Here is a 25,661-nt window from a genome sequence, read left to right on the forward strand (position 1 = left end):
CGCCCCTCATGAGAATTGGGAGTCATTCTCAAGAAAAGTCTATGAATGGAATGTGCACATGGCCATTAATGGTGCAAAAGCGAGAAATTGAGGTCTCAAGTGAACATAGCAAGGTGTGTGTGTTATCACCGCTTTGTTATCAAGGGATAGTGGTTCATTGCTTCGGCAACCAAAATTTCAACAAACTTTGTGATAATTACACTAAGGTAAAATTCAAGTCGAAAGACATTTTACTTTATGCACCAATGCAAAGATTTCTATAGAGAGTGATTATTTAATCAAGTGGGGGAATATTATAATTTAATATAATGTTTGATTGATTAAATAAGTGTTACAAAAAGTGATTATTTAATCTAGTGGAGGAATGTTATATTATTTCATATAATATAATGTTAGATTAAATAATGTGACAAAATGTGATTTGTCACACAAATGTGATTTGTCACCTTGTAACATATTATTGAGAGTCACAAAAATTAGACACATGTGTGTGCCCAAATGTGACATATTTTGGAGTTACAAAATCAGTTACAAATTTGTAACTCTCAAATATTACCCAATAATGTGTATATTATATGTTACACATTTGAGATTGGATTTAACAAAGCCATGATGAAATATGGCTGTTGGAGACATGTTTTTAACTCCCAATAGGTGTTTGGAGGTTACAAAATCATGTGGGAAAGGATTTGGGACGTTTTGGAAAAATGACTTTTTTGTGCTGAAAATGGCATGTGGCCGCAGCCACTGAAAGTCAGTGGTCGCAGCCTGGGGGATAGAAGCCAGTGGCTGCGGCCACTAAAAATTCCTGGCCGCGGCTAGTGAGGCTGACATCCTATTTGGTTTTTCAATTTTTTCCAAATTGAACGAAACTAACATCCCAAATACCTCCCAAATCTCTATTTTAATTCCATAAACATCCAATTAAACATTGGTAACAGCCATGGGGGTTGGTGGAATTTGAAATTCAAAGAGGTATCTCAAACTCTATAAATAGGAGCCTAATGCTCACTTGTAAGACACCATTTTCCATCCACAAAGCACTTGGCTGGAAAATACACCTTGAGGCTTGATTATTCCATAAAGCATTTCCAAAAATCTGTGAAAGATTCCTTAGTGCTTGAGTTAAGGGGAAATAAGCTTTTGGACAAAGATTTTAAACCTTGTTCAAGTTAATGATTCCTAACCCTCTTCACTTAGGTTGTGTAAGTGAAAGTTTACTAGTGTTTTGTTCTTGCATTTTCTGTATTTCTTTTCTTCTTATTTTCTTTTTCTATTTACTTGTAACTTTTGTTTAGAGTTGTAATCTTCTTTTCTTTTGTTTCAAACACATTTCCTTTACTTGTAATCTTTTGTTTCGAGTTGTATCTTTCACCATTCTCTTCTTCTCGTTCTTCCTCTTCCTTTCTTTGTTTGTTTGTATTTTCAATTATAGAGTTGTAACACTCTTTTTAATCAATCATTATTTATTTGTAATATTTTGCATAGAGTTGTATTAAATTACCTTTTCCATTGAGGCAATAGCATATATTCTCTAACACCTGAGCCTATGAAATCAAGCTCCAATAAGTTATCATAAATCTAACAAATAAATTTACTAACTTATTAATTCCTCGTGACTCCACTAAAGACTCAGAATTGCACTCTTGAATTCTTAGAACGCTCTATAACAAATATAGATACGCTATTAGTTATCCATTGTTACAACCATAATTGTCACTCAATCCTCTATAGACGGTCTACAATGAGATGGGACTAAAATATCGTTTTACCCCTTATTGTATTTTATCTGTAAAATACTTAGTTCCTTGTAAATGATATTTCAGTAAACTAATTTAATCACTGAAATGAGATCTCTATCATTTAACACCTTGAACCAAACTAAAAAGAAACCATCGTTTCACTTCTTCGTCAGAAGCTATAGATGTTCATATCTATGATTAACACTCCCATTCAATTATACTAACGAGTTCCCAAGATGTTAGTATGGGCTAGTCCGTAGGGTAAGCTGGTAACGAACAAGTCCAAGAACTCAAATAATACAATCAATTAGAATACTAACCACACAGAATTGAGATTGAATTGACATATGGTCAACTATATGATATGACTAGAATATATAATAACGGTATGTTTACTTATCTTATCAACTGTCAATATCGGTCTTGTCCGATGTAACAAATACATCTGATCTTATCTACTTTGCTAATGTTCTGGAAAGAACATAACATTGTAATGTGTAAGTAGATCATATCGTACATTGGCAAGTCAGTGTAAATCCTGTGCACTGACTAATCTTAGGACTAACTTATTTTGAACATATAATCATATTTATATTCCACTGTGATTACGTCACTATAAATAAGATTAGTTATATGCTCGGGATTTAATAGAAGTTTATATTAAACAAATAATCATGAAAATAAAACATGTGAGCAAAGTGATTGACCGAGTCAAAAAATGATTTATATTCTTTTATTGATAATAAAATGAGATTTCAAAGAATTTGGGTTTTAATTAGGGCAAAAAACCCCAACATTCTTTTTAAATGGGTAATTTTCATAATTTGGCCCGTTTTGGGTATATTTGGCATATATGTGGTATGTGTGTGATGCTTCATTATTATTTGGTTATGCATGGGTTACTCAACACGAGACGATCCTAGCGAGCAAAGTAGCGGTTTAGTCATAACGGGGTCAAATACCGGGCTCGGGGCGAGCCTAGGGATAATTTGGTAATTTAGTACATTACCTGGAATGAGCTGGTAATGGGATATGATTTAATTATTAATTGAGAATATTAGGAATAATGAGAATTGGAGGACGTTAATTATAATTAGCGGGATAAGTGGGAAATGACTATTTTGCCCTTAGGTGGCTTAAAAGGGATTAAATGGACATAGGGGCATTTTGGTCTTTTGACTCAGGGATATATTTCAAATTAGGATGGCTGGTTGTAGAAGGAATTAAGCAGCAAAAACAGAGCCTATTACCCTTCTCTCTCTTGATCATATCTCTTCCTCTCCTCTCTTTGGATTTTGAAGCTTGCTTTGAGGATTCAAACTTGGGAATCAAAGCTTGAGGTTTTAGGCTAGTGATCAGCCATTGGAAGGGGTTCAATTCAACTCAAGGGTAAGAATTCTAAGCTTTATTTTTTGGTTTGCTCTGTTTTTAAGTTAGTTCTTGAGCTTGAAGGTTTGATTTTTGAAGTAAATATTTGGTGTGGTTTTAAATGATTTGAAACTTTGTTTATGAGATTTTGGTATGTTTGGTTAGGTTTTTGGAAGGATTTAAAATGGGAAAATCGGAGTTTCATGGTTGTGTTTGTGGTTGGGTCATGGCCCTTTTATTGTGTGCTGCGGCCTAGGCTTGAAAATGTGGTTTTTGGCTGTTGGGAGCCCTTTAGGCCGCTGCCCCTTTTTGTCAGGCCGCTGCCCACGACGCAGACAGAGAAGGGTTTAGCCCCTGTTCTTGATCAGGCCGTGGCCCAAAAGGGCAGAAATGGCCAAATAGGTTTTTAGTCATGGGAACTTAAACCTAAGGGCTCGTGATCGATCTTACTACCCAGTTGAGTAGGATTCGACTTCCCGGAGGCTAGGACTTTGTCCGGAAGTATTTATCTACTCGTTTTTGACGAGATTCTATATTATGGTTGTGACTAGGTTATCGCTAGGGGCTTGGAAATAGGATCGTGCTTGAGGGTCGTTTATTGGTAACCTATGCTTAGACCAAAGGTAAGAAAACTGCACCCAGTATGTGATGCATGTGATGCATAAGATACATGTGATTAGGGCATGGCATGAATGTTGAATATGAGATTGATCAGAGCTTGAGTCTCTGTAAATGTGCATGATCACAATTATGCTAGTGATTATTGAGTAAGCATGTTGAATGCCCTGTATTTGGATATTTGACATATGATATATGCCTAGTTGCATTGCTTACTTGTGAGTGGAATTGACCTATGAGTCAGGAATCGACAAAGGTGTCAGTATTGACTGTGAAGCTGTGACTTATTAGTCAAGTTCGGCAGTAGTACTGAGCACTGGTCATATGGTATTGGCTTATGAGTCACGAAAAGTATTAGCGTGTTTAACGCAAGCCAAAAAGATAAGATTTAATCGACATAAGCATGAAATGATTTAACCAACCCTAAGTTCGATGAAAACAAAAGCGTTTGTCTAGTGTAAAGGCTAGTTACATAGAGCCAGGGTTATAAGCTCAGGTGACTGAAATGTCACATGGTTAGGAGGGCATGGGACCTCAGAGATAGACTCATTAGTCATCTACACAGAGTGTGACTCACTATTCACCTATACAGAGTGTGACTCATTAGTCACCCACACAGAGATAGACTCATTAGTCATCTATTCGAGATGCAGGTCCTCAGAAAGTGACTCATTAGTCATCTATTCAAACGCGGGACCCCATAATCATTTATTTGGACTTGCTTGCATGCATGAATAAGGCTATTATTGCTAGGCATGATATTATGATTCAGTGACATGTTATTACCTGTTCATTAGCATATTGATTTTTCTTGCTGAGCCTCGGCTCACGGGTGCTATGTGGTGTAGGTAAAGGCAAAAGAAAGATGGACCATCCTTGAGTTGGAGAGCTTAGGTGACGATGTGTACATATGCGACTACTCGACCACCACGGCCGAGGGTTTAAAGAGGAACTAGGGTTAAACCCTATTTGCCGCTTATGTCGGCTGGTTGTAAATATTTTATTGTAATTAATCTTTAAAATAGATTTTCGGGATCTCAATGTATATAGTAAACGTTTTAGTGAAACGTTATATCTTAACCAAAACATTTCACCCTAAACCGTAATCACACTTAGTTACACGATTATGGAAAAATGGCTCGGTTAGCGAGTTTAGCACTGTTTAAAATGCACAACGTAATGGTCCCTGGGTAGTAGAGCATTACACTATTGGTCGGGGAAAACTCAGCGCCAAGTACACTGGGCCAGCTCCAAGGCTGGTTATACAGAGGATAGGGCAATGGGCCCCAGGGTGACTTATTAGTCCCATATCCTAGGGTTGGGCCCCAGCATTGACTTATTAGTCAAGGATGGCCTTAGCACGTTGAGTGATGGTCGTAAAGCGTTGACTTATTAGTCAAGGAAGACATTAGCACGATGAGTGCTGGTCGTAAAGCATTGACTTATTAGTCAAAGACGACATTAGCACGGTGAGTGCTAGTCGTAAAGCATTGACTTATTATTCAAGGACAACATTAGCACACTGAGTGTTGTTCGTAAAGCATTGACTTATTAGTAAAGTACGACATTAGCACGTTGAGTACTGGTCGAAAAACATTGACTTATGAGTCAAGGGCAGCAATAGCGCACTGAGCGCTGGTTGATATGGTTTAGTCCAACCATGAGTGCATCATACGCTTGCCTGATCTATTGGTTGGGGAAAACTAAAGCGCCAGGTACGCTGGGCCAGCTCCAAGGCTGGTTATACAGAGGACAGGGGTGACTCATTAGTCCTATATCCTAGGGCATTGCGCTAGTATGATTTATTAATCATATGTTTGGGCGTTGAGCCCAAGTATGATTCCATAATTGTGTATTTTTGGCATTGGACCCCGGTATGATGCATTGATCATTTATCTAGGGCAATTGGCCCCATATGACGTTGTAGTCATTTATATAGACGGTATGCATGCATGAGTAGGGTTATTTCTACTAGGCATGCTTATTATGATTTGTTAATATGTTGCTAACTTCTTATAAGCATGTTTAAGTTTTCTTGTTGGGCCTTGGCTCACGGGTGCTATATGGTGCAAGTAAAGGGAAAATAAAGTTGGACCATCCTTGAGTTGGATAGCTTAGGCGATGATGTATACATATGTGGCTGCTCGACCACCACTGTAACGCCCTAATACCAAGGGACCATTACACTGTGTATTTTAAATAGTGCTAAACTCGCTAAATGAGTCATTTGGCCATAATCGTGTAACTAAATGTGATTAACAGTTTAGAGTTAAAAATTTTGGTCAAAGATACAAACATTTACTGTATACATGGGTCCCAAAATATATTTGAAAGGTTAATTATAATAAAAGAGTTACAACCTGCCGACCTAAGCAGCAAAATAGGGTTTGACCCTAGTTCCTCTTTAAACCCTCGGCCGTGGTGGTCGAGCAGCCGCATATGTACACATCGTCACCTAAGCTCTCCATCTCAAGGATGGTCCAGCTTTCGTTTACCTTTACCTGCATCACATAGCGCCCGAGAGCCGAGGCTCAACAAAAAAACTTAAACATCCTCATAAGCAGTTAATAACATGTCACCAAATCATAATAAGCATGTCTAGCAGTAATAACCCTATCCATGCATGCGGGCAAATACAAATAAATGGTTATGGGATCATTCTAGGGCTTACAACCCTCATCAGATGACCATGGGGTCAACCTGGGGTCCTTTGCCCTTAATAGATGACCGCGAAGTCATCCTGGAGTCCTGCGCCCTGAATAGAAGACCATAGAGTCAACCTGGGGTCCTGTGCCCTGAATAAATGACTGTGGAGTCAACCTGGGGTCATGTGCCCTGAATAAATGACCGTGGAGTCAACCTGGGGTCCTGTGTCCTGGATAGATGACCATGGGGTCAACCTGGGGTCTTGTGCCCTGAATAGATGATTGTGAAGTCATTCTAGGGACCTGTGCCCTAATCCATGTGACCATAAAGTCACCTGAGCCTTTTAGACCTGGCTCTGAGTAACTAGCCAAGCGCTTTAGTTTTCTTCGACCATAGGGTCGCACGAGCATATAGTGCTCTATTGATTAGATCTAATCATATCAACCAGCACTCGATGCGCTATTGCCGTCCTTGACTAATAAGTCAGTGCTTCCTCATGAGGTAATGCAAACATGCATATAACATATGTCAAATATCCAGATATAAGGCATTCAGCATGCTTAATCAATAATCATAAGCATATTCATAATCATGCACATTTACAGAGACTCAAGCTCTAATCAATTCTATATTCAACATTCATGTCATGCCATAATCACATGCATCACATCCTAGGTGCAGTTTTCTTACCTTTGGTCCAAGCACAGGTACCAATAAACGACCCTCAAGCATGATCCTGGTTCCAAACCCCTAGCGATAACCTAGTCACAACCATAATATAGAATCACGTAAAAAAACAAGTAAATAAAGACTTCTGAACTGAGTCCTAGCCTCCGGGACATCAAATCCTACCAAATGGGGTAGTAGGATCGATCCCGAGCCCTTAGGTTTAAGTTCCCACGACTAAAAACCCAACCTAGCCAAAACTGGTCAGATGGGCTGCGACTTGGCCCTGAGGGTTGCGGCGTGCCTCCCAGAATGACAGCCCTCTACCTGGGCTTCAGGGCACGGGCCGCGACTTGCCCCCTAGAGTCGCAGTGCGCCCCCCAAGCAGAACCCATCCTGGTTCTGGGTTTACACAGGTCGCAACTTCCAAGAACAAGGTCGCGACCTAACCTCGAACCTAGCCATTTTCTTCGTTTTTTCCCATTTAAAATCCTACAACTCCTGTTACTCCCAATATCCTCAAATAATTACCAAATCGTATCCCATTACCTGCTTAAATCCCGGTAATGTACTAAGCACCAAATTACTCATAGGCTCACCCTGAGCCTGGTAATTAACCCTATTATGACCAAACTGCTAACTTGCTTCCTAGGATCATCTCATGTTGAATAGCTCAAAACTATCCACATAATAATGCAGTCTCACCCATATATCACATACATGCACGTAAATATACAAATATAGCCATATAATAATACAATGCAGTTGATCAGGCATATAATCATATAATATCACATTAAATCAATTATGGTCCTCCTGGTCCCCTAATCCAGGCACTAAGCTGTTGGATTAGCTTATACAGGATCTTTATTTATTTTCATGTATATCTAATATTAAACAAATTAATACGAGATAGCCTAAAACATGTTTCTAAAATTGAATTCAAAGAGAAACAAAGAATAAAATACTTACAGTATACGCAGCGGAATTAAAGAGTCATTCCTTCAGTTTCTCTAACTCTTGTATCCTCTCTATCGCAGAGTATTATCAAGAAACTGAACCGATCTTCTATTTCCTTCACAATCTTCCAATGTATCCTTAGAACCACCTAGACTAGTGTGGGAAATTCTCAACACATGAGATTGATATAGAGAGAAGAAGAGAAAATAACAAAGAGGCTAAGAAAATGACTTGTGTTTAGAGAGAATCTAAAACTATCAGAAAATCTGACTTGTGACTTATCAAACTTGTGTTTTGACTTCTCTCTAAGTACTCATTTTATAGACTCAATTAGGCCATTTAATTTAATTAAAAAGATAAATAAAATAATAGCCATTTTGATGCCCTAGGTCGAAATTATCATGGGCTATAGGCCTGTGAAATTTCCCATTTGATTATAATTAATTAAATAATTATTTAAATCTTTTATCAAATTAATTATTTATAATTTGAACCTTGATTTAAACTTATTTATTAATTTAGATACCAAATTATCTTAATAATAAATCTGCCATAATTTCTCTTTTCTTCTCAAAATTACACAACTCTATGAAACTATCCAAAATTGACCTGGTCAACTTTGATAATTCTAATTGATGATTAAATCAATTAATTAAGACGATCTAGATGATTTTATCCAAGGTACAATGTGGACCATGGGCCTATGAAATCAAGCTCCAATAAGTTATTATAAATCTAACAAATAAATTTACCAACTTATTAATTCCTCGTGACTCCACTATAGACTCGGAATTGCACTCTTGAATTCATAGAACGCTCTATAACAAATATAGATACGCTATTAATTATCCATTGTTATAAACATAATTGTCACTCAATCCTCTATAGACGGTCTACAATGAGATAGGACTAAAATACTGTTTTACCCCTCATTGTATTTTATCCTTAAAACACTTAGTTCCTTGTAAATGATATTTCAGTAAACTAATTTAATCACTAAAATGAGATCTCTATCATTTAACACCTTAAACCAAACTAAAAGGAAACCATCGTTTCACTTCTTCGTCAGAAGCTATAGATGTTCATATCTATGATTAACACTCCCATTCAATTATACTAACGAGTTCCCAAGATGTTAGTATGGGCTAGTCCGTAGGGTAAGCTGGTAACGAACAAGTCCAAGAACTCAAATAATACAATCAATTAGAATACTAACCACACAGAATTGAGATTGAATTGACATATGGTCAACTATATGATATGACTAGAATATATAATAACGATATGTTTACTTATCTTATCAACTGTCAATATCGGTCTTGTCCGATGTAACAAATACATCTGATCTTATCTACTTTGCTAATGTTCTGGAAAGAACATAACATTGTAATGTGTAAGTAGATCATATCGTACATTGGCAAGTCAGTGTAAATCCTGTGCACTGACTAATCTTAGGACTAACTTATTTTGAACATATAATCATATTTATATTCCACTGTGATTACGTCACTATAAATAAGATTAGTTATATGCTCGGGATTTAATAGAAGTTTATATTAAACAAATAATCATGAAAATAAAACATGTGAGCAAAGTGATTGACCGAGTCAAAAAATGTCTAATTGAAACTAATGTCTTAATTCTACTAATCTCATTTTCTTGATATGCTTATCAAATGTAGCTTCTGGTAGTGTCTTTGTAAACGGATCCGCGAGATTGTCTTCAATTGCAATCTTCATAACCTTCACATCTCCCCTGGCCACATATTCTCGAATAATGTGATACTTCCTTTCTATATGCTTACTCCTCCTGTGACTTCGAGGTTCTTTCGAGTTGGCTATCACTCTTGTATTGTCACAAAACAACACAAGTGGTTTATCCATTTCTGGAATAACACCAAGATCCGAATAGAACTTCTTTAGCCAGACTATTTCCTTAGCTACTTCTGACGCGGCTATGTACTCAGCCTCCATGGTGGAATCTGAGATTGCAGACTGCTTTACGCTTCTCCAAATCACAGCTCCACCCCCAAGAGTAAACACCATTCCAGAAGTAGACTTCCTGTCATCGACATCAGTCTGAAAATCTGAATCGGTGTAGCCTACAGGGTTCAGAACACTACCCTTGTAGACTAACATATAATCCCTAGTCCGTCTCAAATACTTCAGGATATACTTAACTGCTATCCAATGTTCCGGTCTTGGGTTTGACTGATACCTGCTCACTACTCCCACTACATAGCAGATATCTGGCAAAACTTTACATTTTCTAATGGGCCCAAATAAAACCTATCATTTTATGAATATTTTATTTGGCAAAATACCATATATCTAACAAATATATGGACCACTATATGCATCTAAGGCCAATTGCAAAAATATCGGTCCTGTCCGATGTAACAAATACATTCGATCTTATCTACTTTGCTAATGTTCTGGAAAGAACATAACACTGTAATGTGTAAGTAGATCATATCGTAGATTGGCAAGTCAATGTAAATCCTGTGCACTGACTAATCTTAGGACTAACTTATTTTGAACATATAATCACATTTATATTCCACTGTGATTACGTCACTATAAATAAGATTAGCTATATGCTCAGGATTTAATAGAATTTTATATTAAACAAATAATCATGAAAATAAAACATATGAGCAAAGTGATTTACCAAGTCAAAAAATGATTTTATTCTTTTATTGATAATAAAATGAGATTACAAAGAATTTGAGTTTTAATTAGGGCATAAAACTCCATCATAAGCCACATTAGGGAATTTGGGACATTACAAAAGGCATTGGGCTCCCACATAGACTTAGGCCCAATCTCTTTATTTTGAATTTAAATCTCAATTGGGCCTAAATTCAAAACTTTTTTATTTATTTATTTTTTAATTAATTAATTAAATCATTATTCAAATTAACTAATTATAATTTGTAACATGATTTAATATTATTTATTTATATTGACATCAATTTATCAATATTAATAATTTTTTCTAAAGATTCTCTTTTATTCTCTAAGTCTCATATCTCGGATAAATTTTTCAAAATTGACCTAGTCAACTTTACATTGTAGATGATTTACTCAATGGTGATGCAGGGACCATAGATCCATGAAATGAAGCTCCAATAATATTGCAGGGACCATGGATACTGTGAATTTATTTATGAATTTACGAATAATTTCACTACCTTATTAATTTCTCGTGACTTCACTATAGACTCGAAATTGAACTCTTAAATTCATATAACGTATTTTCTAAACCGCAAATACTTTATCCATTATTATAACCATTATAGTCAATCAATCCTCTATCGATGACTTACTAACGAGCTAGGTGCAAATTAACGTTTTACGCCTTATTAGTATTTTATCCTTAACTCCTAGTAAGTTCCTTATAAATGATATTTACGTGAACTTAATCACAGAAATGAGATCTCAATCATTTAACTTTTTGAACAAAGCAATTAATGAAATCATATTTTTACTTCTCATGCAAAAGTTATAGATTTCATATCTATGAATAATACTCTCACTCAATTACACTACTAAATCTCCAAGAAGTATGGGCTAGACCGTAGGACTCGTTCTTTTGAACATATAACAACTATAATCCTGTGTGATCTAATCACTATAATTGTAACTATCCATATGTTCGGAATTTTATAGATTTTTGTATTATTTCAATAATTATGTAACAAAACAAGCCAACAACACGGTTGTCAAACTAAATGATTTATACTACTTTTACATAGTTTTTATAAGGCATAAAACCCAACATAATCACTGTTTGAAAGCACATTACGCAGAAATATGAGAATATGGGAGTAGTAACTGCAAATCTATTGTATCAAAAATGAAGTTTAGTTTGTGCCAAGTGACTAAGCTGCTAAAAGAATGCAGGCGATGGAGCACTTGCTCAATTACGTTTACAGGATGTAAATTATAGATACATAAATGTATACTCAACATTTCTCTAGCAACTATCAGACCATCAAGCCTTTCAATTACATCAACTTACCATCCTATCCTACTCTCCGATTCTACTGTTGACACATTCTTTTCCCATAAGGAGTTCCTAGTAGACCATGATAATAAACTACTCATTTTCTTCACAAAAATTGTATAAGAAAGCTCATACAGCAGAAGACAGCAAGCTCTCGTTTTTACTTGTTTGTCGAGATGTTAATTAGTTTTAAAACAAACCCGCATCGCGTTTCAGCATAGGGCGACCATGATTTGCTCATTACAGCATCAGATCAATCAAATGAGATTTCCTATAATCAATTACTCTTTCAAATGGTTGTGCCTGTAAAAAAAAGATAGGAGTGAGTTTCTACTTCAGCCAGAGCTCTTGATTATCCTTAGTGTTTTTCCTGGAGTAATAGAATTTGGATCCTGGATAAAGAATGTCAAAAAGAACACCAAACTTAGCATGCTGCCCCAAAAGGACAATTGATTATGAAATCAAAACCTTAAAAGAACACTTCCCCTTTTCTAAGTTAGTCTTCAAGTTTGAGCCATAATAAAATCTTTTCAACCAGAGAATTCTTCTTCCACTACTGGTTCTACAGGAGTAGTATATCTATATTATACTCACTCTTACCAGTTAAGGCCATGTTCAAATTAGAGGGCCACCTCAAGAGTTGCTCAGTCACTTCATGTGTACCCCTCTCTTCTGGCCAAAAAAAGATAAAACGATCAATGAACAATAAGATTGGTAACTAAATTACTAACACAGATGCTACTTCTTGTGCTGCTTAGCTTAGCACAGACAAATTACAAACAATTCCAAAGTTGAATGAAGGGCTAAAAAGCATACCTTTTCTTCATTCCATCAAAGCATTTTGCATACTTTTCCATCCTGAACAAGCTGATTGATGGCGTCCCTGAACTTGTGATAATCCTCAACCGTGTTATAAAGTTGGTGAGATATCCGAGCATAACCACTGATTAGCCCATCTTTATTATCTCTGGCTTCAGTTGCAGCATCATTTGGAGCCTGGTAATGAATAGGAGCTTCTACACCAAAACAGGTCCGCAAATGCGACCTCAATCTCGACGCATCGTCCTCACTGGAAATACCCAATTGGGAAGGCAAGCCAACCATAATCATACTGGCACACATATGAGGCGGCGAGCCAAGAATGGTGCCCCATGACTCTGCCAACATCTGCCCCATTTGAACAACACTCTCATGGTTCCTCTTCATAATCCCCTCTATCCCACCTTCGAAGCGGCTCACAAACTCCATAACCGAAGGCACAAGGAGCTGCGAGCTATAGTCCCGGGTCCCAATCCAAGAAGTCTCAATGGGCAAGTCATTCCGGCTATAAAACACAGCGACGGAAGGCGGACAAAAGAACCATTTGTGCAAGTTTGTGACATAGAAATCGGCCCCAATCTCTTTCACGTCGACGGGGACCGTACCCAAGGCGTGAGCTGCATCGACGAAGACCTGGTCAACACCCTCTTCCCTGCAAATGTGAACTAATTCCCGGACGGGAATGAGGACAGACGGCATGGAAGTAATATGATCGATTATGGCTAACCTAATCTTGCTGCCGTTGGCTTTGCCTGTCTGCAAACCCTTCCTGAACCGGGCAACGATGTCTTGTGGGGAACGGACTGGAAAGGGCAGTGGGATCTCGACGACGGAGGCGCCGGCGGTGGCAACGTAGGCTTGGATGGATTTTTTGACGGCCTGGAAGGCGCAGTGGAACATGAAGACGGTGTCATTGTGAGAGAGGGAGCTGGCGATGTGGCGGAGAACGATGGCGGCAGCGGTGGTGGCGTTGTCGATGAGGGAGACCTGATGGAGGTGGTCGGCGTTGATGAGGGACTTGAGGAGGGAGCGGGAGTGGAGGAGGGCGTCGGGGAGGACGTCGGAGTAGAAGCGTTCGGGGTTGCGGAGGAAGCGAAGGTGCCATTCTTGGTGGGCAGCCAAGACGGAGTGAGGGCAGCATCCGAAACTGCCGTTGTTGATACGGGCGATGCCTGGGAGATGGTGGGCGAACTGTTGTTGGATTTGGGAGGCGGTGATGGAGTTGCTGTGATGATGAAGGTGGCCATTGCCATTGCCATTGCCATTGCCGTTGCGATGGTCTTCTCCTTGATCCATATCTCTATCCAGACTGTTAATGGTAATGGTAACGATGGTCTTTGTTTCTGGATTTTGTCAGGAGGGATGTTTTTTAGGGCATAATTCTTTAATTAGCGTCAATGATTAGTATTAGCAGTGTCCTAAGTACTAACTACTCCACTACTAATATATATTATTTTCGTATTCTCGTAGTATAGTTATAGTATATTCTAATTCTATTATAATTACTCATTTATAAATGGCTATTGATATTTATTACCTAAAATGTTCTAGAGTTGGTAGCCATACTTTATATATTTATTAAATTCAAATATATAAAATTTAATATGGGATTACAACCGAAAAGAAATAGTGTTTCTCTTATATTATTTAAGTGAAATGAGGATATAATTTATAGGATTTTAGAATTCTAAAAATAGAATACTAATTCATTACAAATCAATCTTAATCAATTACAAATCATCTATGGAAATCACTAATTGATTATAGAATATTTCAACACTCCCTCTCAAGTTGGTGCATAGATGTCTATCATGTCCAGCTTGTCCACAAATTTTGAAAAAATGCGAACTGAGACTGCTTTGGTGAGAATATCTGCTAGTTGATCTTCTGATCGGATTTCTGGTAGCTCTAGACTTTTTTCCTCTAATTTCTCTTGATGAAAAACCGATCAATCTCAACATGCTTTGTTCGGTCATGATGAATTGGGTTATGGGCCATATCACGAAGCAGACTTGTTATCACAATACAACTGAATAGGTGTAGTTGTAGCATAACCTAAATTCTGAAGGAGTAATTTCAGCCACAATCCTTCACAAACACCAAGAGCCATTCCTCGTAGTTCTGCCTCACCACTCGATCGAGCAACCACACTTTGTTTCTTACTCCTCCAAGACACAAGATTCCCACCTACAAAGGTAAAATACCCCGAAGTAGATCGCATGTCATTTTTATTGCCAACCCAGTCAGCATCTGTATACACATTGATGTTTTGTTCCTCTGTTTTTCTAGAAAACAAAATTCCTTTCCCAGGGGCTAACTTCAAGTATCTCAAAATTTGTTTGACTGCGTCCATATGCTGCTCACCTAGATTATGCATAAATTGGCTGACGAAGCTCAAAGCATAAGTAAGATATGGTCTTGTATGGGCTAAGTACATCAATCTGCCAACAAGTCTTTGGTATCTCTCTTTATCAACGGGAACTTGATCATCTTTCATTCGTAATTTTAATCCTTCCTCAATCAGTGTATTTATTGGTTGACATGCAGACATCCCTGTCTCTTTCAAGAGATCTAAAGCATATTTTCTTTGGGACAAGAAAATACCTTTTTTGGATCGAGATACTTCTATTCCCAGGAAGTATTTTAAGGGACCTAAGTCTTTCATTTCAAATTCTCTGGACAAGTATTCTTGTAGAGCCTTCCTTTCAACTAGATCGTTTCCTGTTACTACCATGTCATCAACATAAACAATAAGTGCAGTAACTTTGTTGTTTTGCTTCTTCAAGAACAAAGTATGGTCTGAATTGCATTGATGATAACCAAACACTACCATAGACTTTGTGAATCTTCCAAACCAAGCCCTGGGAGATTACTTCAGACCATATAATGATTTCTTCAGTTTGCACACCTTCTGGCTTTGCTTTTCTGACACCATGCATCCTGGAGGAAGATCCATGTAGACTTCTTCAGTCAGTTCTCCATGTAAAAAAGCATTTTTTACATCAAACTGTTGTAGAGGCCATCCAAAATTAGTAGCTAAAGATAATAAGACCCGAACTGTGTTCATTTTTGCCACAAGTGCAAATGTCTCTGTGTAATCAATTCCATAAGTTTGAGTATACCCTTTTGCCACCAATCTTGCTTTAAAACGTTCAATTGTACCATCAACTTTGTGTTTCACAGAAAATATCCATTGACACCCAACAGTTTTCTTTTCTGTAGGAAGGTCCACAAGCTCCCATGTCTGGTTCTTCTGTAATGAGGCCATCTCTTCTGTAATGCCCTGGCTACCCCAGAACCGTTACGGTGATCGGTGAACCGGAAATTTGACCCGCTACCCGAGTCCTTTGGTTAAAAACGTGATCTAGGTGTCATTAACAGGTTAAGGTGTAAAACCAGTAAAAAGGAAAGGGCACTTTTCATTAAGTAAATAAACTGCTCATGAGCCTTTTAAAATGTTTACAAGCAGTTCATGTTACAAAAGAGTTGCTACAGTTCCATATATACAATCCCCGCCGGCCTAAGCGGCAAAAATAGGGTAAACCCCTAGTCCCTCTGAGAATTCCTTGACCGTGGCGGTCAAGCGGCCCTGTATGTACATCACGTCACCCAAGCTCTCCACTCAGGGTTGGCCAAGCTTTTCCTTTCCTTTACCTGCACCACGTAGCACCCATGAGCCAAGGCCCAGCAAGAAAACATAACAAAACATGATATAATATCAACAACGATCATAATAACCACTCAGGACTATCAGTCCAACAAATAGGTGACAATAGCTAAAAGTCACAGTAATGAGCATCGCTCCCTCTAGCCATGTGACGATAGGGTCACCAGGGCTTAACTGATTAGTGATTCGTCTATAAGTTCGTTTAGGACAGGTGCATGGTGATTAGTCACCAACATAACCTTCCTCACGACTCTGGAGTCGAAGCTATGGACAACGTCCCTTAGCCATGTGACAGACAGTCACCGGGGTCTCATACCTTGGCTATATTCATCTGGTTGTAAGCCAGGCAAGCGCTCATAAGTTTCTCGACCCTAGGGTCGGTCTGGCATTAACGCTATAGAGCCATTCAATGCATGACTCTCGACTTTAGAGTCGGTCCCTGACTAGTCAGTGTCTCAAGCAGGTAATCAGCGTTCAATAGCATTTAATATGCAATCCATGTCCACATATATCAACTAACATGCCTCAAGTATCAAACCACGCATGTCATATACCTATACAGGGTGCAACTGTATTCAAACACCGTTTTCTTACCTCTGGTTCGAGTGAGAATAATTATATGAACGACCCCTGAGAACGATCAACCTTTAAATTCCTCGACGGTCACCTGGTCATAACCAAAATATAGGATTCATCAATAAAAAGTGATAACCGGGGTTTCCCAAACCAAATCCCAGCCCCTGAGACCTCAAAAACTACCCAACCGGGTACTAGGTCCAACCCCGAGGCCTATGGTTTGGATCCCTAAGCTAAAAACCATTTTCTAGCAAATCTGGCCTCTTGGGCCGCGGCCCCCAAAAGCCGTGCCGCGGCACGCCCCAAGCCTCCATCTGCCAGAGACACCTGGGCCGCGGCACACAAAGGCTGTGCCGCGGCACCCAGCCCAGAAAAACAAGAATGCCCAACACGAACCAGTTTTCAATCCCTGCGTTTTCCCTCTCAAACCAGACCTTCAAATCATCATAGAAACCTCCTCCAAACATGTAATTGAACCCCCAAAACTTACCTATAACACCTCCTCACCAAAACCCAATCAACTAACACCAAGAACTCCCTTTAATCCTCACTCCCCACATCAAAATCCATAAGTTAAAAACCAAAACGAAAACAGAGCTTAACTTGAATTCAATGGTCAAAGCTTACCTTAGAACCCGTTTTGAACCTCCCACACAAGCAGAACCAAGTCTCCAACCCAGCCCTAAGTTCCTTTAACTTGAATCCACAACTAGAGCTCAAAACATCAAAGAAGGAAATGGAGGAATTTGTACGGGAAGAGAAAGGAAGCTAACCCCTGTTTTTACTCTGTTTTGTCTACAGCTTCAGCCTCTTAAGTTTATATATATCCACCCCATAAAATGACCAAAATGCCCTTGTGTCATCTAAAGCCTTTCAAACTACTCTAGGGGTAAAATTGGTACTTCTAGCTTAACCCGTTAATTATAATTAACGCTTCCCATTTCCCGCTAATCTCAAAATCCTCAAACACCAATATTTCATAACCCGTTACCCTAAAATCCCCGGTAATGCTATAACCTTTAAATTCACCCCGAGACTCACCCCGAGCCCCGAGCTCAAACCTGTTATGACCAAACCGATAAATCATGTTTAAAGATCGTCTCATGTCGGAATTCTCGAACCAATCCACATTATAATGTGGTCTCATAATATATCATTAACATACAACAAATATTAAATTATACCCTCAACGGGCCAAATTACCATAATACCCCTGTAAACAAATGTGGACTCACATGCATGCATTTAACATCATATTATAATATAATTCTCATAAACATGCAATAACACACTTAATGGCATAATTAAACAGTTATGGCCCTCCCGACCTACTAATCCAGCCACTAACCATAATAGGGAATCTGGGGCATTACAACTATCCCCTCCTTACAGAAATTTCGTCCTCGAAATTTACCTGAACAGCTCGGGATACTGACTCCGCATATCAGACTCCAGCTCCCAGGTCGCCTCCTCGACCTCGTTGTTCCTCCACAATACCTTAACCAAAGGTATCGTCTTATTCCTGAGGACTTTATCCTTCTGATCAAGTATCTGAACAGGCTGCTCCTCAAAGGAGAGATCTGGTTCAAGCTCCAGATCTTCATAACTCAAGACATGTCTCTCATCAGATACATACCTCCGAAGAGCAGATACATGAAACACATTATGCACGGCCGACAACGCCGGAGGCAAAGCTAGCCTGTAAGCCACTTGACCAATCCTCTCCAGGATCTCAAATGGACCTACAAACCTGGGACTCAGCTTGCCTTTCTTCCCAAACCTTTTCACCCCTTTCCATGGCGAGACCCTAAGGAAGACATAGTCTCCTACCTGGAACTCCACGTTCCTGCGTTTGGGATCTGCATAGCTCTTCTGTCTACTCTGAGAAGTAAGCATCCGAGCTCTAATCTTGTCAATAGCCTCACTGGTCCTCTGAACCGCCTCAGGACCTAAGTATCTCCTTTCACCTGTCTCATCCCAATGAATGGGTGATCTACACTTCCTACCATATAGCATCTCATAAGGTGCAACACCAATGGTAGACTGGTAACTGTTATTATAGGAGAATTCTATCAAAGGCAGATACTTACTCCATGATCCACCGAAGTCCAGCACACATGCCCGCAGCATGTCTTCCAGTATCTGGATCGTCCTCTCAGATTGCCCATCTGTCTGAGGATGATAAGCTGTACTGAACTTCAGTCGTGTACCCATGGCTGTCTGTAAACTCTTCCAAAACTTGGAAGTGAACGTAGGGTCCCGATCTGACACGATCGACCTAGGAGCTCCATGAAGGCGCATGATCTCTCTCACATAGAGATCTGCATACTGGTCAACAGTATAAGTAGTCCTCACTGGTAGAAAGTGAGCTGACTTGGTATAACGATCCACTATCACCCAAATGGAATCGTGCTGACCAACTGTCCTGGGCAAGCCCACCACAAAGTCCATTGTGATGTCTTCCCACTTCCACTCTGGGATATCCAGAGGCTGCAGTAACCCTGCCGGCCTCTGATGCTCAGCCTTGACCTGCTGACATGTCAAGCACTTAGCCACATATTCCACTACATCTCTCTTCATCCCTGGCCACCAGTACAATGATCTTACATCCTGGTACATCTTCGTGGTGCCTGGATGCAAAGAGTAAGGTGTAGTATGAGATTCATCCAGAATCTCCCGCCTCAACCCAGTGTCTAACGGAACACATATCCGCCCCTTGTATCTCAATAACCCCAAGTCAGACAGTGTATAATCCTTGGATGCTCCAGCTAAGACATCCTCTCTAATCTTGATCAGCTGTGGATCACTCAACTGACCCTCTTTAATCCTCTCTAGCAGCGTAGACTGTAGCGTAACATTGGCCAACTGGCCCACCAGCAACTCTATACCAGCTCTGGTCATATCATCAGCTAACTCTCTGGCTATCAGCCTAATACCATGAATCTATCCCGGACCCTTCCGGCTTAAAGCATCAGCTACCACGTTGGCTTTCCCTGGGTGATACAAAATCTCACAATCATAATCTTTCACTAATTCCAGCCAACGCCTTTGCCTCATGTTCAAGTCCTTCTGGGTGAAGAAGTACTTCAGGCTCTTGTGGTCTATATAAATCTCACATTTCTCTCCATAGAGATAGTGCCTCCATATCTTTAAAGCAAAAACCACCGCTGCCAGCTCTAAGTCATGAGTAGGATACCTCTTCTCATACTCCTTCAGCTGACGAGAAGCATAAGCTATAACTCTCTCTGACTGCATCAAAACACAGCCCAAACCCTGATGAGAAGCATCGCAGTATATCACAAACTTCTCCTGGTCTATAGGAAGACTCAGCACTGGAGCTGTAATCAATCTCTGTTTCAACTCCTGGAAGCTGTTCTCACATTTGTCTGACCACACAAACTTCTGACCCTTGCGTGTCAACTCAGTCAACGAAGTAGTAATCTTTGAGAACCCTTCCACAAAACGTCTGTAATACCCTGCCAATCCAAGGAAACTCCTAATCTCAGAAGCATTCTTTGGCCTTGGCCAGTCTCTGACCGTTTCAATCTTTGATGGATCCACTTTAATCCCCTCCTTACTGACAATGTGCCCAAGGAAGGACACCTGAGACAACCAGAATTCACATTTCTTGAACTTTGCAAACAATCTATGTTCCCTCAACCTCTGCAGAACCAACCTCAGATGATGCTCATGCTCTGACTCAGTCTGAGAGTACACCAGAATATCATCAATAAAGACAATCACAAACTGGTCCAGATAATCCTTGAACACTCTGTTCATCATATCCATGAAAGCGGCAGGGGCATTAGTCAATCCAAATGACATAACTAGAAACTCATAATGCCCATACATAGTGCGAAAAGCGGTCTTCGGTATGTCTCCCTCCTTAACCCTCAACTGATGATAACTAGAACGAAGGTCAATCTTAGAGAATACCGTCTTACCCTGCAACTGATCAAACAGATCATCGATCCTTGGCAAAGGATACCGGTTCTTAATTGTCAGCTTGTTCAGTTCTCTGTAATCTATACACATCCTCAAAGAACCATCTTTCTTCTTTACAAACAAAACTGGCGCTCCCCAAGGTGAAAAGCTAGGTCTGATAAAACCCAAATCCAACAGCTCTTGCAGCTGTACCTTTAATTCTTTCAACTCAGCTGGGGCCATTCTGTATGGTGCTCTAGACACTGGCTCCGTCCCTGGGGCCAGTTCTATAACGAACTCAATCTCTCTGTGTGGTGGCAACCCTGGCAAATCCTCTGGAAACACATCCAAAAACTCACACACAAGTCTAGTATCCTCTGGTCTCACTGGTACGACCTTGGTGGCATCAACCACACTGGCTAAGAATCCAATGCAACCCCCTTGCAATAAATCCCTAGCCCTCAATGCAGAAATCATAGGAATACGGGGTCCATGCATAGTACCAACAAGTACAAAAGGATCTTCACCCTCAGGCTCAAAGGTGACCATCTTCCTTCTGCAGTCGATGGTTGCCCCATACTTGGCCAACCAATCCATACCCAGTATCATATCGAAGTCAGTCATAACCAACTCTATAAGATCCACTGACAACTCTCTGCCCTCTACTATCACTGGCAAAGATCTGACCCACCTTCTGGACACCACCAGCTCCCCAGTGAGTAACAAAGTACCAAACCCCACAGCATAGAAATCACAAGGTCTACACAATCTATCAATAACACTACTAGCAACAAAGGAATGTGTAGCACCAGAATCAATCAATACATTATAAGCAGTTCCTGCACTAAGAAGCTGACCTGTAACAACTGAGGGGGAAGCCTCAGCTTCTGCCTGAGTCAATGCAAACACTCGCGCTGGGGCCGAGCTGTCTGCCTTCCTGGGTTCTTCCTTTCTTGCCTTAGGGCAATCCTTTTTCAGATGACCCACTGCTCCACAAGAGAAGCAGGCCCTTGCTTTACACTCTCCCAAGTGATGCCTCTTGCATCTAGGACACTCGGGATAGGATTTCTAGGCTTCACTGCCCCCAGGACGACCTATTGTAACACCACGAGGTCTCCTGTCAGGACCTGGAACTGGGAAGGTGTCAGGAACCTTCCTCTTCTGATCACTGGGGCTAACTCCCCTACCAGAACCCACAAATGGAGGACCTGGCCTCCTGAAATCCCTTCTGGCTGCACTTTCACGCCAGATCTTAATCTCTGCAGTTTCAGCTGTAAGTGCCTTCTCCACCGCCTGTGCATAAGTAGTGACTCCTGCCACAGTGGTGATGCGCACATCTCGGGCTAACCTAGGCTGTAGCCCCTGTAGGAAACACTCTCTCCTGGTCCCATCAGTGGGTACCAATTCCTTGGCAAACTTTGCCAAACGGTCAAACCTTAAGGCATACTCGGTCACTGATAAGTTCCCCTGAAGTAGCCTCATAAATTCATCAGCCTTCGCCGCTCTAATGGCGTCATTGTAGTACTTTTCATTGAACAAGGTCTGAAATTCCTCCCAGCTCAGGAGATTAACATCCTTGGTCTGGCCAACCACTTCCCACCAAATCCGGGCATCTTCCCGAAACATATAGGCAGCACAGGCCACCCTCTCATTACCAACTACCCTCATAAAGTCAAGCATAGTGGTAAGCATACTCATCCATTGCTCAGCTTTGATGGGATCAGCACTGCCTTCAAACACAGGAGGTTGCTGTTTCCTGAACCGCTCATAAAGAGGTTCCAGTCTGTTTTCAACCCCAGGCAGTGGCCCAACAACTGGCACCGACGCAGAAGGTGCCTCTGCAACACTGGCCACCACAGGCACTTGCTGTTGTCTTAGGAGACGAAGCTCCTCCCCTTGTTTCAACACTATAGCCTGCAAATCATTAAACAACTGCTGCCAGTTTGCAGGTGCTGGCTGTGGAACCTGAGATTGGTCATTCACTTGACCCTGACTACTGTCATTATTCTGACCCTGACCATTCTGGCCAGCTGAGGTGCCTGTCTGTTCTGGGTTCATTCTGTCACTAATACCTTACTGAAACAATAATCAATACGGCCAGTCAGGTAGTAATAACTAAACCTCTTGCCGCCTTACGGTCCAAGAACAACAGACAATTACCACGTTCCACAGTCATTCAATATTCACAATCAGATACATGTTCATGGCATTCAGCACTCAGCATGTATCACATAATAACTCATAAGCAACCATACTAATAAGTAGGTACCAGCAATCTCAGTACTAATCAGTACACATTTGTTGAAGATATGATATTTCAGGGCACAGGCTCAACATAATATCTCATGCACACATGTAAAGCATATATATCCCATTTACACAATTATACATGTAACCACATAAATAGCTACCAAACCGTGAGTCGAGCTTGTCTTCGGTGATGTGTGTACATAACCAGCCAGTCTACAGGAACCCTAACCTTGGCATTGCTCTGATACCAAGTTGTAACTCCCTGGCTACCCCAGAACCGTTACGGTGATCGGTGAACCGGAAATTTGACCCGCTACCCGAGTCCTTTGGTTAAAAACGTGATCTAGGTGTCATTAACAGGTTAAGGTGTAAAACCAGTAAAAAGGAAAGGGCACTTTTCATTAAGTAAATAAACTGCTCATGAGCCTTTTAAAATGTTTACAAGCAGTTCATGTTACAAAAGAGTTGCTACAGTTCCATATATACAATCCCCGCCGGCCTAAGCGGCAAAAATAGGGTAAACCCCTAGTCCCTCTGAGAACTCCTTGACCGTGGCGGTCAAGCGGCCCTGTATGTACATCACGTCACCCAAGCTCTCCACTCAGGGTTGGCCAAGCTTTTCCTTTCCTTTACCTGCACCACGTAGCACCCATGAGCCAAGGCCCAGCAAGAAAACATAACAAAACATGATATAATATCAACAACGATCATAATAACCACTCAGGACTATCAGTCCAACAAATAGGTGACAATAGCTAAAAGTCACAGTAATGAGCATCGCTCCCTCTAGCCATGTGACGATAGGGTCACCAGGGCTTAACTGATTAGTGATTCGTCTATAAGTTCGTTTAGGACAGGTGCATGGTGATTAGTCACCAACATAACCTTCCTCACGACTCTGGAGTCGAAGCTATGGACAACGTCCCTTAGCCATGTGACAGACAGTCACCGGGGTCTCATACCTTGGCTATATTCATCTGGTTGTAAGCCAGGCAAGCGCTCATAAGTTTCTCGACCCTAGGGTCGGTCTGGCATTAACGCTATAGAGCCATTCAATGCATGACTCTCGACTTTAGAGTCGGTCCCTGACTAGTCAGTGTCTCAAGCAGGTAATCAGCGTTCAATAGCATTTAATATGCAATCCATGTCCACATATATCAACTAACATGCCTCAAGTATCAAACTACGCATGTCATATACCTATACAGGGTGCAACTGTATTCAAACACCGTTTTCTTACCTCTGGTTCGAGTGAGAATAATTATATGAATGACCCCTGAGAACGATCAACCTTTAAATTCCTCGACGGTCACCTGGTCATAACCAAAATATAGGATTCATCAATAAAAAGTGATAACCGGGGTTTCCCAAACCAAATCCCAGCCCCTGAGACCTCAAAAACTACCCAACCGGGTACTAGGTCCAACCCCGAGGCCTATGGTTTGGATCCCTAAGCTAAAAACCATTTTCTAGCAAATCTGGCCTCTTGGGCCGCGGCCCCCAAAAGCCGTGCCGCGGCACGCCCCAAGCCTCCATCTGCCAGAGACACCTGGGCCGCGGCACACAAAGGCTGTGCCGCGGCACCCAGCCCAGAAAAACAAGAATGCCCAACACGAACCAGTTTTCAATCCCTGCGTTTTCCCTCTCAAACCAGACCTTCAAATCATCATAGAAACCTCCTCCAAACATGTAATTGAACCCCCAAAACTTACCTATAACACCTCCTCACCAAAACCCAATCAACTAACACCAAGAACTCCCTTTAATCCTCACTCCCCACATCAAAATCCATAAGTTAAAAACCAAAACGAAAACAGAGCTTAACTTGAATTCAATGGTCAAAGCTTACCTTAGAACCCGTTTTGAACCTCCCACACAAGCAGAACCAAGTCTCCAACCCAGCCCTAAGTTCCTTTAACTTGAATCCACAACTAGAGCTCAAAACATCAAAGAAGGAAATGGAGGAATTTGTACGGGAAGAGAAAGGAAGCTAACCCCTGTTTTTACTCTGTTTTGTCTACAGCTTCAGCCTCTTAAGTTTATATATATCCACCCCATAAAATGACCAAAATGCCCTTGTGTCATCTAAAGCCTTTCAAACTACTCTAGGGGTAAAATTGGTACTTCTAGCTTAACCCGTTAATTATAATTAACGCTTCCCATTTCCCGCTAATCTCAAAATCCTCAAACACCAATATTTCATAACCCGTTACCCTAAAATCCCCGGTAATGCTATAACCTTTAAATTCACCCCGAGACTCACCCCGAGCCCCGAGCTCAAACCTGTTATGACCAAACCGATAAATCATGTTTAAAGATCGTCTCATGTCGGAATTCTCGAACCAATCCACATTATAATGTGGTCTCATAATATATCATTAACATACAACAAATATTAAATTATACCCTCAACGGGC

The 25,661-nt window shown here is 40.5% G+C and overlaps 2 protein-coding genes across 6 annotated transcripts; both read right to left on the reverse strand.

Moving 5' to 3' along the window:
• Positions 1-11,814: 11,814 nt before the first annotated feature.
• On the reverse strand, positions 11,815-14,243 carry LOC133790872 (L-cysteine desulfhydrase). 5 transcript variants are annotated; one of them, XR_009874087.1, is made up of 3 exons: positions 12,825-14,243; positions 12,609-12,677; positions 11,815-12,311 (listed from the first exon to the last, which is right to left on the reverse strand). XR_009874087.1 is itself a non-coding variant. In XM_062228704.1 (2 exons), exon 1 carries the CDS (start codon positions 14,121-14,123, stop codon positions 12,840-12,842), a length of 1,284 nt encoding a protein of 427 aa, XP_062084688.1. In that variant the 5' UTR covers positions 14,124-14,242; the 3' UTR covers positions 11,815-12,680; positions 12,825-12,839. The 5 variants fall into 5 exon arrangements, 1 of the variants encoding a protein (XP_062084688.1); XR_009874085.1 differs by having other exon boundaries at positions 11,815-12,400; XR_009874086.1 differs by having other exon boundaries at positions 12,609-12,680; positions 12,825-14,242.
• A 583-nt stretch (positions 14,244-14,826) lies between these two features.
• LOC133812752 (uncharacterized mitochondrial protein AtMg00810-like) lies at positions 14,827-15,660 on the reverse strand. The gene has a single exon (XM_062246568.1). It carries the CDS (start codon positions 15,658-15,660, stop codon positions 14,827-14,829), a length of 834 nt encoding a protein of 277 aa, XP_062102552.1.
• Positions 15,661-25,661: the final 10,001 nt, after the last annotated feature.

Source organism: Humulus lupulus, chromosome 1 (genome assembly GCF_963169125.1).
Source record: "Humulus lupulus chromosome 1, drHumLupu1.1, whole genome shotgun sequence".
Classification (NCBI taxonomy): domain Eukaryota; kingdom Viridiplantae; phylum Streptophyta; class Magnoliopsida; order Rosales; family Cannabaceae; genus Humulus; species Humulus lupulus.

Bases quoted from the DNA above. Each gene is read 5' to 3' on its own strand.
- LOC133812752 (XM_062246568.1), bottom strand. From the start codon at position 15,660: ATGGTAGTGTTTGGTTATCATCAATGCAATTCAGACCATACTTTGTTC.
- LOC133790872 (XM_062228704.1), bottom strand. From the start codon at position 14,123: ATGGATCAAGGAGAAGACCATCGCAACGGCAATGGCAATGGCAATGGC.